Consider the following 12,809-nt stretch of genomic DNA (forward strand, 5'->3'; position numbering starts at 1 on the left):
CGCTCGGCGGGGGCGGAAGCGGGGCTGGCGCTGCCGCGCGCGTGGTTGGTGAGTGAGGCAGCGGCCGCGCGCGGGAGGAGCAGGAGGAGGCGGACGAGGAGGAGGATCGGGATCCCGGCCCCGCCGCGGTCCCTATCGGTCCGTCCCTGCTCGCGGGGACCGCCGCGCTCGCCCGGCCCCTGCGCCAAGGGCCGCCCGCCTTTTGTGCGACCCGCCCTCCCCTCACGTTCCTGCGCCAGGGAGGCGGCGGGAAAAGCGGGAGCCGCCGCGGCGCAGGCCGGGTGCCGCTCCCGGGGGAACCGGCGGCATCGGTTCCGCCGCGAACCGCCGCCCCTGCTCCGCTTTCCCCGGCGGCTTCTCCCCGCCGGCGCTCCCGCCTCGGCCGCCGCTGCGGGCGCTCCCGGGGGCCGAACTCGCGGCCTCCCCGGCGCCGGGCCGGCACTGACGCGCCTTTATTTGAACGCCTCGTAGAGCGACCGGAGCGGGGCGGAGGGAAGCGGTGCTTGGGGAACGTGCCGAAGGATGTCCCGGGACGGCGAGGAAGGCAGCGCGACGGCTTAGACCCGCGGGGGGAGCGGCCGCTCCGGCGCTCGGGTACGGCGTGCGCGGCGCGGGGTCGGGCGGTGCGGTGCGGTCCAGGCGGCGGCGGCGGGGGATGCGCTGCCGGCGCGGGAGCCGCGCGGAGGTGATCGCCTGTAAGTATCGCTGTCCTGTGCCGGGAGAGAGCTCGCCCGGGGGGAAATCCTTATCAGATTGGAGGAGTTAGTTAGGGCGTGTGCCTTGCCTTCGGGTTTCTCGGGATTTTCCTGGCTGGGCAAGGTAATGAGGTTCCCTAAGGATGCCGCTTGAGAGCTGCGAGGCAGTGAAACCAGAATCATTTGGTTGGAAAAGAGCTCTAACATCATCATTGGGTCCCACCTGTAACCGAATATTTTCTCTGAGCCTGAGGTGAGGGTGCCTGAGTGACATCTGAAGCGGTGTCTGAAAAGCGCTGCGTGCTGCTTTATGTTTAAGGCAGCCTCCATCGATTGGAGGTTGTTTTAATGTTTTGGGTTGTAAAACCGTGTTAGTGCTTAACTGTTAGTGTGCTTAGCTCAGTCCTGTTGGTGGAGGGCCAGGAGAAAATACACAGAATCACAGATTAATTAGGGTTGGAAGGGACCTCTGGAGATCGTTTAGTCCAGTCCCCCCGCCAAGGTAGCATAACCTAGAGCAGGTGACATAGGAATGCATCCAGGTGGGTTGGATTGTCTCCAGAGACCTTCCTGGGCAGCCTGTTCCAGTGCTCTTATACCCTTAAAGAATTTCTTCTTCATGTTGATGTGGAACTTCTTGTGTCGTAGTGTATGGCCATTGCTCCGTGTCCTGTTGCTGGGCACCACTGAAAACAGTCTGGCGCCATCCTCTTGGCACCCATCTTGGAGAAATTTAAATGCATTAATGAAATTCCCTGTCTCTCTTCTCCAGACTGAACAGGCCCAGCTCCCACAGTCTCTCCTCGTAAGATGCAGTTTGTGTCAGAGGCAGTTGTTTCAGCAAGAAGCTTCATTGAAATGGTTACATTCTTTCATCAGCTGTATACAGTATTTTGCCTGATGTCTTATTAAGTAGCAATTGTGGTGTTTTCATGACTTTGGTTTTGTAAGGATCTTTTTGGTATAGCGTAGTACATTATGAATTGGAAATGGATAGGTTTAGATTACCACTTCCAGAATATTTATTGTGAGGTAAGCTGTGGTGCTTTTAGTAGGAGAAAGGATATTTTACAAGCCTCCTCCTTTTAAAGAACTTAATTGGCTCTGGTCAGGTGTGTGCACATCTGTATTGTGAAGTTTTTATGATGATTGGCAGCCAAACATCTACTGTTTTAAGTGGAAATAACTTTCACGTCCAAAGCTTCTAGCTACTTCTATATATCAAGTAGTGAAATTCTTGTAATTCTTTCCTAAAAGATACATATGGTAAAAATCAACGTTTATAAAGCCATGGTTTTATAGTTAGACTCTAAAGGACCTTTTTATTTCAGCACCAGACTCCAAGCTTTTTAAAAGCCTCTTGAGTTAATAGGTTACTTGTGCCAAATTTGTGCTTCAGTTAAAGCATGTAATTTTTTAACCTAGTGTGTGAAAAGAAGAAATTCGCTTGTAGTCAAATGTTGGTGTAGTCAGGTGTTTAAATTGTTTTAAAATAATAGAAAATGACAGTTTGTTTTAAAGCATTGTCAATTATTATCCTGTTAATGTATATATGAAATACTGTTAGTACAGCACAAATTTCAGCTTGAAGTCACTTGGGAAAATCGGCTGTTGGAATGATGGTCACATCCACCAGAAGAGAATCATTGTTTGGATATGCTATTTAGAAATTTCTGGATTTAGTCAGCTGTATTGTTGGGGTTTTTGGCTTGGTTTTTTCTTGATTCGGGGTTTTTTTTGTAGAGGAAGTTGATGATGGTTTGTTTGGGGTTTTTTTGGAGAGGATTAAATAAAGGAATCTGTGGTGTAGTGTTTGCTGGGGTCTTTTCAGTTTTTGGGGTTTTGTTTTTTGGGTTTTTTGGGGGTTTTTTGGGGTTTGGTTTTTTTTTTTGTTTGGTTTTTTTCATTTGTTTGGTTGGTTTGGTTTTGGTTTTGTGTGTTTTTTTTTTAATCTGATAGAAGTAAGAGTTCTTTAATATCAAAACAGATAGAACAAAACCATTTAGAAAAAGCCATTTAGAAACTTATGGGGGTTTAATTTGTTTTAGTTATTGTACCTCTATTCCAGTATGTTTGTACAACTTACAGGTGTGGTGGCTCAGATACTTTATTTCTTATGCCTTATTAAAAGTATCTTTGTTTTCCATTCTTTTTATTCTGTAGCTGCCCATTTGACCTCTTTTTTTTTTCCCCCTACTTCTAGTTGTTTTTAAATGCACAGACTGGATTTTTCAGTGTGTAGTGGAAGTTTTTTTAGGGGGTTTTTTTTGTGTCCTTTTATTGATGAAGGCTTGTTTAAACATATGAATGTACATGTGCAGGCTGTGTGCTGGACTTGGTAAGCAACGTACAATTGGAAGGGAACAGTTCACTAAGCCCCTTCACTTGACAAGAGTCAAGCGTGTAAAAAATTGCTTCATTGGCACGAACTTTTTAAAACAAAACCAAATCGCAACTTTTTATAAAGCAGTGGCAGATGCAGATACCTGGATGCTTTTTAATAAAGTAGTTCTCAGAGCAGAGACAGCCAAGGGAGCAGCAGAATGTTTTCTGGACACTGGAAGAACAGCTGCCTGGAATCAGTCTGCGTGGCTGTTTAGTCTAGCATCTTGTCTCAGGAGCAGATACTCCTTTGTGCATAGACGAAAGAATGAAAACAGTAGCCATTGTTAGGAGGTTGCTGCTCTTTGGTAGAAAACCTGCTTTTGTTGTGTATTTAATCAAATTAAGTTATCGTTTTGCAGAGAATCAGAATGACTAAAAAAAGGAAACGTCAGGAGGATTTCCAGAAAGTCAAACTAAAAGTTGGGAAAAAAAAGCCGAAACTAGAGAATGCAACAGATACTACCTTCAAAACAAAGGCCATACAAATTCCTGAGCAGCTTAAAGAAGATGGAGTGCTTCCTACACAAAACAGAAAACTTAACATAAAGGTACACTGTGACATTGCATTCTGAAATGACAGAAAATTGCTTGCCTTTTATCTGGATTTACTATGTTTACTGCAATTTGGGGAAAAAACCATTTATTTTAAAAAAATGCAGCAGGCTATCTGAATGCAGCCCCGTTTTTAAAGAAGTTTGTATTTCTCTGGGGGGGTGGATTTGTTTTGCTTCCTTTGTGTCATCTTCTGTCTCCTGCAGCTCTCTGCTCAAACTGAAGAAAGCTGTTCAGGCTGAGGTTTCATAGTTCTGCTTTTGGGAACAAGAGTGAGGGGACCTGCCTTTGTTGATCCCTCTGTTGAGTCAGTAGAGTTGTGCATAAACTTAAGAACGAGACCTAAGGACAAGTCATTATGTCTTGTTTTTCCTATCACTGAATTCTGAATATTTGTTAATTGTTGTGCTATAAATGCCTACCACGTTTGTTCTAAACACATTTTGCTATTATGAACAGCAGTACATCATAAGAACATTCTGTATTTTGAAGTATTTAGGAAAAATATGCAGAAAATACATGGAGGAAATTTGAACAGTTTATAGTAATAACAATGGTAAGTGTATATGTTTGTTTCCTTATAGGATTTGCTCTCACAGATGCATCACTATAGTCCTGGGGTTAAGCATAATGCACTTCTTGGACTCAAAGAACTCCTGTCTCAGTATCCCTTTGTAATTGATGCACACCTTTCCAGTATAATAAGTGAGGTGGCAGCTGTGTTTACAGACAAGGATTCCAGTGTCAGAGGAGCAGCTGTTCACCTGCTGCAGTTCTTGGCTTCAAAAATAAGAGCGGAACAGATTGCTCCATTTTTCCCTTTGGTAAGTGCCCATCTCTCTAGTGCCATGACTCATATCAGTGAGGGAATTCAGGAAGATTCATTGAAAGTCTTGGACGTTTTATTGGAAGCATACCCAGCTCTTCTTACAGACCGCAGCGTTATATTGTTGAAGAATTTTGTAGAGCTTATTTCTCACCAGCAACTCTCAAAAAGACTGAAAAGCAGGGACAAACTTTCCTGGATGCTCTCTGTTAACCCAAATCGCAGAGTAACTTCTCAGCAGTGGAGGTTGAATGTACTTACCAGGCTCAAGAAGTTTCTCCAAGCAGTGGTAGATGGATCCAGTGACACAGAGGATGAAGGACTTCAAGAGCAGAAGGACAACTCTAATTCTGTGAGGAACCCAATATGTATTACTTGGAAGCTCCATGCAAACAATCAGCAGCACATACAACTGTTTGAAAGTGGTGGCTTACGACCAAAGATCAACTCATCATTTAGACTGAGGTGAGAAAATGTTAACTAATATGGGAATTAATGTCAATTGTGTGATCACAATTTAATTTTTTTTTTTTGGGATTATCCCTTAGCCATATTTTAGGACATTAAGTGTAGTGTACAGAGGCTTGAAAATAGAGAAGTACTCAGCAGATAACTGTGTTATGTGTGTATATTATCAACTTTTCCATTATAAAGTCTTAATTTAATGTTATTAATAATAATTTTGGACTACCAGCTCTATTGGGATATTTTTGTAATGCAAACTGGCAACTTCTTGCAGGATGTCAAACAGACCTAGGGGCAAATAGGCAAATTTCTTCACGTGAAATATAAGCTTGTTTGTGATAATGATTTTTACTGAAATTTTTTGCTTTTACCTTCAGGAGCCTTATCATAAGCTTAGGAGTCTGTTGTCTTTGACTGTAGCTCCTTTTAAAAAGGACAGCAGGATGGGATGTGTCTGGTGGTATGAAGTTCTGCTGAGTTTCCAATTCTAGATATTTTAGTCATTTCACCAGTTTATATATTCACTGTGGATGAAAGATGTCTCAGCTGAGACATGCTATGAATATGAAAGAAAGTGTAGTGTGCTTAGTCACAGAAAGGTTTGTGTGGGTTTCAGTAGTACTCTAAACAGATGTGAGCTGAAGTTAAGGGGGAAATAAACAACTATTTTGATTTCTCTTCCTCCTCTCTTATTCACCCACTAGGGGGTAACCTCCCACCTCACTTTATGGTACTTTTTGAACATAGGCATCCTCATATGCATTACTATGGACATTACATACCTGCTGGCAGGAGACTTGGAATGGTGACTTAAAAAATGGAAGCAGTTTAGCTGTTACACAGCTCTCTGTTCCCTGTAGACACCAAAGTGGTTTGAAGAGAAACCACAAGCCTTGTTTTACTGGTGGAGAAGACACAATAAGAAGTATGAAGCTGTTACACCAAATTCATCTAGGCAGTGGCTAAAAACATAAAACCCACTGCCTACTCCATTACTATGTCCATCTTACATCTTGAAAGGAATGAGGGGCAGAAGAAGAGGTGTTCTCTTTGCATACCACAGGCACGGACCTGAATTGGCAGGTGTTTTTCATCTCTGTCAGGGAGAGACATCCATTCCTGCTCTCCTAGGCTTCCTCTTCGGAGGTAGCATATTATTTATGGTAGGTGTAGGAAACATATTAAGCTAAGTAAAAAGTGCAGCTTATTCTCGTAGAAGTGGTTGTCGGCATAAATAGTCATGACCAACAGTATCTGCTGTAGGTAAATTTTTAGCTGGCAGCTAGGCTGGTGAGCCCCCCCGAGGCAGGGGAGGGGTTCAGTGCTGAGCACAGAACAATCCTATGGAGTTCATCTTTGCAGTCAGAAGCACACAGTTGTGGACCATTGTATATCAGAGGATGCTTGTGTTGTGCCCTGGATGATATGTGTGATGTGCCAGGCTGTGTAATAGCTGAAGATGCATTGTATCCAAGGTATAGGAAAATAAACTTTACATCTGGTGTCACCTGAATTGGATTCCGCTTTTCTGAGGAGCCAGATTTTGGTGAAACATCATGATATGCTTCTGGTTATAAATACTTACAAAAAGATGTTTGCAAGCATGAGGAGGAGCCAGAAGAATTGAAGGAAGCATGGCTAGAATCCAAGGCGAGATTGGCAAAGCAAGCTGATGGCAGCAGAACAGAAGAATAGAAAGGGAAGGATCATCTGCTGAAGGTACTAAAATGTTCTCATTTTACTGCATTTGTGCATATTTTTGGTGTATTTGTTTCTCACAAAGGGCCAGTACAGCTTGTTTTAATGACTATGCATGAAGTTCCAGTAGTGAAGAGCTGTAGGTTTTGTATTTGCTGCTGAAATAATTTCTAATAATCTAAAAGTATTTAATTCTGTCACTTCCAGTCCCAATCGTTGCCTTTCACAGGCACTCCCAGGCCTTTGCTGTGGCCACTACTGCAAGGACAGAAATTAGTTGTAATAAGAGGTGCAGTACTCAAGTGTGTGTGTGTGTTTAAAGTCAAATTGTCAAGTCTAGGACTAGCTAAGGATAATGAGTTGATCAAATCATAAGTAACTATTTACAGTGTGTGTGTATTGATGATCTTATCACTAATATTGCAAGTAAGTTTCAACTTTGTTCTTTAACAAATAGGCTTCCAAGCAGCATAATTGTATGCTAATTTTTTTAAGTTCCTGTGTCTCTTAATCTTGCAAGCTCATTGGGCAGGGCTGGCGTGTCACTGATAACCTAATGATTATGGAATGGGATTTTTTGAATCCGTTTGCAGTATTAGTGTTTATTAAAAAGGATAGATTCTGAGCTTGGAATGCTGGATGATTCAATGATGCAAATCTTAGGACTTCATTATCTTCTGTTGTGTGCTACCTACTGTGTCTAAATTAAAAATTGCAGTGTGTTAGGAAATTGTTAGAATGTATTCTCTGCATTATGTGCTGACTGTGCTCCTTTTTGCATCAAACTCATTTCAGGTGTGGAAAAACAGGAAGTCTTCATAACTCAAATGTGGTACCAAGGCTCAAGGCTTGTTTTTTTTTTTTTTTTTTTTTTTTTTTTTTTTTTTTTTTGTTTTTTTGTTTTTTTTTGACTGGAAGAGAAACAGTTGAGCTTCAGATTCTGCTGAGAGAGGACAATATGAAGCTGCAGAGAAAGGCAAAAATGACTTGAGAGACTGAAATGGAAGATGAAGCATAGCCAGTAAATACGTACATGTGCATCAAAGAGAAATGGAAAATGCAGTTCACTCGGTGTGCTGTGTGTTTGCTGCATTTGGCAGTGCATGCAGAAAAGGAGGACAAGTAACCTGGCTTAAGCTGCAAGGCATAAAAACTTAACTTCCAAAGACTTTTCCTGTTTTAAAGAACAGCAAGTTGTGTCCTTATTTTCTGTTTCTTTTACACTTCCCTGACTTCCTTTTGCTGAATTTCTGTTGTCTTCTTACTGTCAGATGGCAGATACATACACAATTTTTGTTTGGTTGGTTCTGCTGTATATAAGTACTGGCATTTTAAAGAAAAACGGCAGCTTAAGGAGTACATGAATATCTTGTAGCTCCCTTCAATACTATTTCATTCTGATATAAAGATGATATGCTGTGCAGTCACCTGAGTCCAATAGCCACCCTACCACTCAGGAGTTGTGATAACAGAGATGTGACATTAGTTGACATGAAACCTGTCCAGGTTGACTGAACCTGTATTGCTAAGGATACTGTACTAATCAAATAAATGCTTGACAGGTTACTATAATACTTTGCCATCATCTGTTACTGGCACTTAAATTTAATTTTATACTTTTATTGTTAACCTTGAATATGTGGAAGAATCTTACCTTGAGAGATAAGGGGTTCTTCTGCAGGGGTACATGAAAGCTATTCTATGTATTCTTACCCAAATGCTTTCAGCAGCTGGGAGGAGTATCCCTTTTGGCACAAATTCTTCCTTTTTCCATTCCTTGTTTCAGAAAAGTACTGAAATAGTTGTGTGTGTATGTTATACTTCTGTAGGAATCTTCCAGAGTGAATTACCAGATTCTCAGGTTTCGTGCACTATTCACTTTTTAATTGGGAGATTTTTGTGTTCCTTAAAGACATTGCTGGAATTCCAGAGTTCTGCTGTAATATCAGGTATTTTTTTAAAAAGTAATTATTAAAGACTGCTACTTCAGAACTATTCCAGCCAATTACTGAAATTTCAGACTCTTATCTGAAAGCGTAGTCCTGTCACAGCATAGCATTTACAGGACAACCTCACTTTTTCAATGAGGTTATAGTCCTGGTATCAACAGGCTTTAGAATTCATTGTAGTTGTAACTGAAAGATTGGATTTGTCGACTGGATTTGAGAGTTAAAAAGTCTTAAGATAGAGCTATTCACCTTGAACTCTTTCTAGTCTGAAAGAAACTGGTGTCGATTGCACCACAGAAAGGAAATAAGGCAGCAGAACGGGCAAATAATTTATATTTAGTGGATATGTTAGTTGCTGCAGTTAAAGCTAAATTTTATTAAATTTTGACATGTTTGATAATCATAGTAAGTACTAAGGTGAAGAAAAATTTTTTTCTTATGTTATGTTTCTACTTATCCATTTTGTGCTGCAGATCTAAATTCTCTCCCTCATCTTGCCTTCATTGAAAAAATAGCTTGTATTTGTCTCACACTTTGTTTTCATTCCTTCTCTCAGTTTCTTTTTCATGTCATTATTACCTGGGTTTGTTTTGGTTTAGTAATTTTCTTGATACACTGATACCAACTAGAGACAAATGGCATAATAAAAATTTCTCTTATTATTTGTATTATAGATGATGGCAACAACATGTAGCTTCATAAAAGGATATAACTAATCAGATAATTTAGAAATGACTAGGGAAAACTGCTTTGTATCTTCAATATGAAATTAAAATATTTGTAAACAAAACTTCTGTGGGTCTGTGGAAAGTTTTTCAGTTCCTATTGAGTATATATGTAAAGAAAAATTACTTGGACATAATCACTGAAATAGAGAGGAGTTTAACAGGAGGTTCAGTGTGCTAATCTTACGTATATTAGGAAATTAGAATTATGATAGGAATTCCCTGCTATGAATTGGGAAACAGAATTGTAGTGGTAAACAATTTCACAAATGAGAGATTGAAGCTGTTGTTGCCTTTTTTAAGGAATCTGTACTCCTTAAAATTAACAGGATTTAATCAGGGTTTTAGTTCTTTAAAGAATCTTCTTTTTGAATTGGATACGAATTGCTTGAATTTATCTAGTAGGAGGATTGGGTCATATCTGCTGATTATCCCTTCAGAGACATGAAGTGTTTTTTCAGTGGGGAGATAAAAAGAGTTTGTTTTCTTGATTTCCAGCAGTTGTTATTTTAATTTAAACTATATCTTAATTTTTAATTTTTTTAATATCGTTATGGGATAATTTTCCTTTAGTCCTTTCAGAACATAATAGCTAAACACCAGGTGGGAACCAAAGGTATATTTTTACAGGAACATTTTTTTTTCACATTTAATATGAAAAAACTTGTGTATATTATAGTTGGAGATAGTTATTAACTGTAATAAACCTCATGCATTTGACAATACCTTGTAGTCAGCTTCCTTATTTTGCTTTAATGAGCGTAAAAGGGTTTTGTTACTATTATTTTGTTGTGCAGAGTACTTTTAATTCCTGTCTGTTGGTTAAGGGTGATAGGATAATGCATATCATATTTCTCCATTTCATAGACTTTATATATAACAATGGGGAAAAATACTGAAATCTAAGAAGTTGTTAAAGAAGCACATGAACTTGCTGGGAGATCTGGGAGCAGGTTTGTTGTAGATGGTTTGAACTCCATTTTTTCCAGCCTGAAATATCTAGCAAGAAAGCTAGCAAATATTTGATGTGTTAAAAAAATAACTGTTCCCATTATTCAGAAGCCAGAAAAGTGGTATTACTGTAATCTTGCTTTGAAAGGTGTGATCTTTATCTTTTTATGGCTTTTTTTTTTTTTCTTCTTTTGTTGTTTAGGTCTCTGACAAGTGTAATAGACAGTGCAGAAAAAGGCCTGTCCTCGGCTGAAAACCTAAAAGGTTTTATTGAGATAATAATTCCATTACTGATTGAGTGCTGGATTGAAGCATCTCCTGCACAATCAGCTCCCATTCTTGGAAACCTTTTGGAATCAGAATCTCAGCAGCTTATGCATCAAGTTCTTAGCATAATACATTTATTGTGGAAACTCACAAAGCAACATGATGAAACATACAAAATGGTAAGGGAGAAATGATCCATGGCATAATGATGACAGCTCATTTTGTTTTGATGAGAAACTAATGGTTTGCTGATTTGAAGTAGTGAAGATACTTTGTTAAGAGAGAAAAGACTAGGTCTTGAGTAGATTTTGAATCTGGATTTTGTTGCCTCTTTCTGTAGAAAATAATCTTTTGTACTGAGCCATGAGTTCAGTAAATAGTCTCCAGGAATCCTCCTTGACTGCAGCACAAAAGCTTTGAAACTGGAAGTAGTATTGGAGGAGAGGAGCATTTTGTCTCCCAGATAACCTCTAGAATATAAGTTGAAACAAAGTATAGAATGGGGTTGTTTGTTCCTTGTTTTTGCGCGTTGAAAAATTTCATGGGAGTGGGTAGGAATGAACAAACCCTAAATGTTTGGAAAGGTAGAAGACAATGGTGATCTGAGATCTCTCATTGGTTGGTGCAGTCTGTGTTGCTGTGTCATGATTGGTTGGATCAAAAAGGATTTTAGGAAGTATCCTCTGAAGTTGTTGTTTTGTTTTGTTTTTTTTTTTTCCCCAAGTTATTTTCTCCATCTTCTAGTTAGTCAACTGAATTGCTTTCTTTGGTAACTTTTGCTGCTTTTCCAAAAATTTAGTAAATTGGAAAAAGATCCAAATTTCCACTTTGATTATTGAGAAGTTGGAAGGAATGTCTTGACAGCTCTTGATTTAACCTGTGTATAGGACTGTACATCCCTTTGCTAAATGAAAAGCTACACATAGAGTAATTGTTAGAAAATATTTGTGTAATTATTACATTAGACCAAAGTTACTAAATATACACAGCTTTGAGCGGTGGATTCAGTGTGTCTGAGCAAAACATGCTGTTCCACTTTTTCCTTCTTCAGCTTTTCTAGAGGCCCTCTTGGAAGTGGTCAAAAAGCAGGCACTTGACCTGGAAAATTCCTGTGGCAGCCTCCTGTCCCTAGCCTTTTTCTGAAGGATCCTGCGGAACTGCTGCCCTTAGCCTTAGGGTGGCTGTATTTTGGTCACATGAATAGCATGCTTCTCTGTCAAGATATCAACCAGTTTGGGTACACAGTTGGATTATGACCTTAAGTTGTTTGTGGGGAGAAACAAACCTGAGGTTCATGCAACTTGGTTTTTTGTGGAGCAGATTTCATTTTAGATAAATGGTTTGTTTTGTCTTTATAGTTACCTTTTTATACAAAATGCATTCTAATGGCTCAGTTTGAAAATAAAAGTTTGGCTTATTTAATAGCCTTTGGGCTTACAGAAGTGGTTATTAGAGTCACTGTGGAAAACCACTCTGAATATGCTTGGTGGAAAGGTATTGATCTTTGAAATAGTTTAATGGCCGTTCTCTGTTCTTAATAGTTGGATATCAGAAGGATTATTCTGCCTGATCAATGTGATAGCAGTGCAGGCTTTTTTAGTGGTGAGTTCTGCTGGCCACTTTGTGGAATAGTGACTGTCTGCTAACCTGCAAAGCAGTATTATTTTAAAATACTGAATCGTTTTTCTCTGAGGGTTGCCTTTCTATTGAAAAATGTTTGTCAGAGGGCTTTCAGACACATTAATGATAGGAAAAGATGAAAGAAGTGTTGGTATATGCTTTAATGGAAAACTCAGGATAATCATTGCAAGTTAAACAGTCCACTCTGATTTTAAGAACCCCAATAAATTGATATAAAAGTACTTTCATTCAGATCTGTAACTCAGTTTAGCATTTCATGTATCCATGTAAATAAGTGCAAAAAATACAGTGGTTCAGTTAGGATTATGTGTTAGGATTAAGCTCAATCTTAACTTCCAGCGTCTTGTTACTCCCTTGTTTTGTGGACCTCCGTGCACATCACTTGAAAGTAAAGATGTACAAACAACTTCCAACAGAAGCTAAAGTTCTTAGTTTCATTGATTCCAGTAATGAATTTTGGAACATAATTGGCTGGATTTATTTGATTTACTACCATCTTTTCTGTCTATCAACTGTTTTCCTTAACAGGAGCTATGGCTTCGAATGAATTACCTTGTTGATTTCAAGCACCACTTCATGCGTCATTTTCCTTATTCTTTACAAGATACAGTAAAACACAAAAAGAAAGATCCATGCAAAAGGTAAGAATAAATTC

The 12,809-nt window shown here is 39.5% G+C and overlaps 1 protein-coding gene across 5 annotated transcripts in view; it reads left to right on the forward strand.

The window, feature by feature from the left end:
• TEX10 (testis expressed 10) overlaps window positions 1–12,809 on the forward strand; it is a 53,895-nt gene continuing 41,086 nt past the window's right edge. For 2 of the 5 annotated variants that reach the window (XM_066327860.1, XM_066327890.1), the window contains exons 1-6: window positions 1–48; window positions 472–695; window positions 3,440–3,628; window positions 4,217–4,923; window positions 10,449–10,692; window positions 12,683–12,795. In XM_066327860.1, coding sequence (XP_066183957.1) covers window positions 3,449–3,628; window positions 4,217–4,923; window positions 10,449–10,692; window positions 12,683–12,795 — 1,244 coding nt within the window. In that variant the 5' untranslated portion in view covers window positions 1–48; window positions 472–695; window positions 3,440–3,448. Of the gene's footprint in view, window positions 49–119; window positions 139–335; window positions 696–3,439; window positions 3,629–4,216; window positions 4,924–10,448; window positions 10,693–12,682; window positions 12,796–12,809 lie in introns of those variants that run through there. The other 3 variants (XM_066327874.1, XM_066327883.1, XM_066327866.1) reach the window with 3 other exon arrangements.

Source organism: Sylvia atricapilla, chromosome 1, assembly GCF_009819655.1.
Source record: "Sylvia atricapilla isolate bSylAtr1 chromosome 1, bSylAtr1.pri, whole genome shotgun sequence".
Taxonomy (NCBI): Eukaryota; Metazoa; Chordata; class Aves; order Passeriformes; family Sylviidae; genus Sylvia; species Sylvia atricapilla.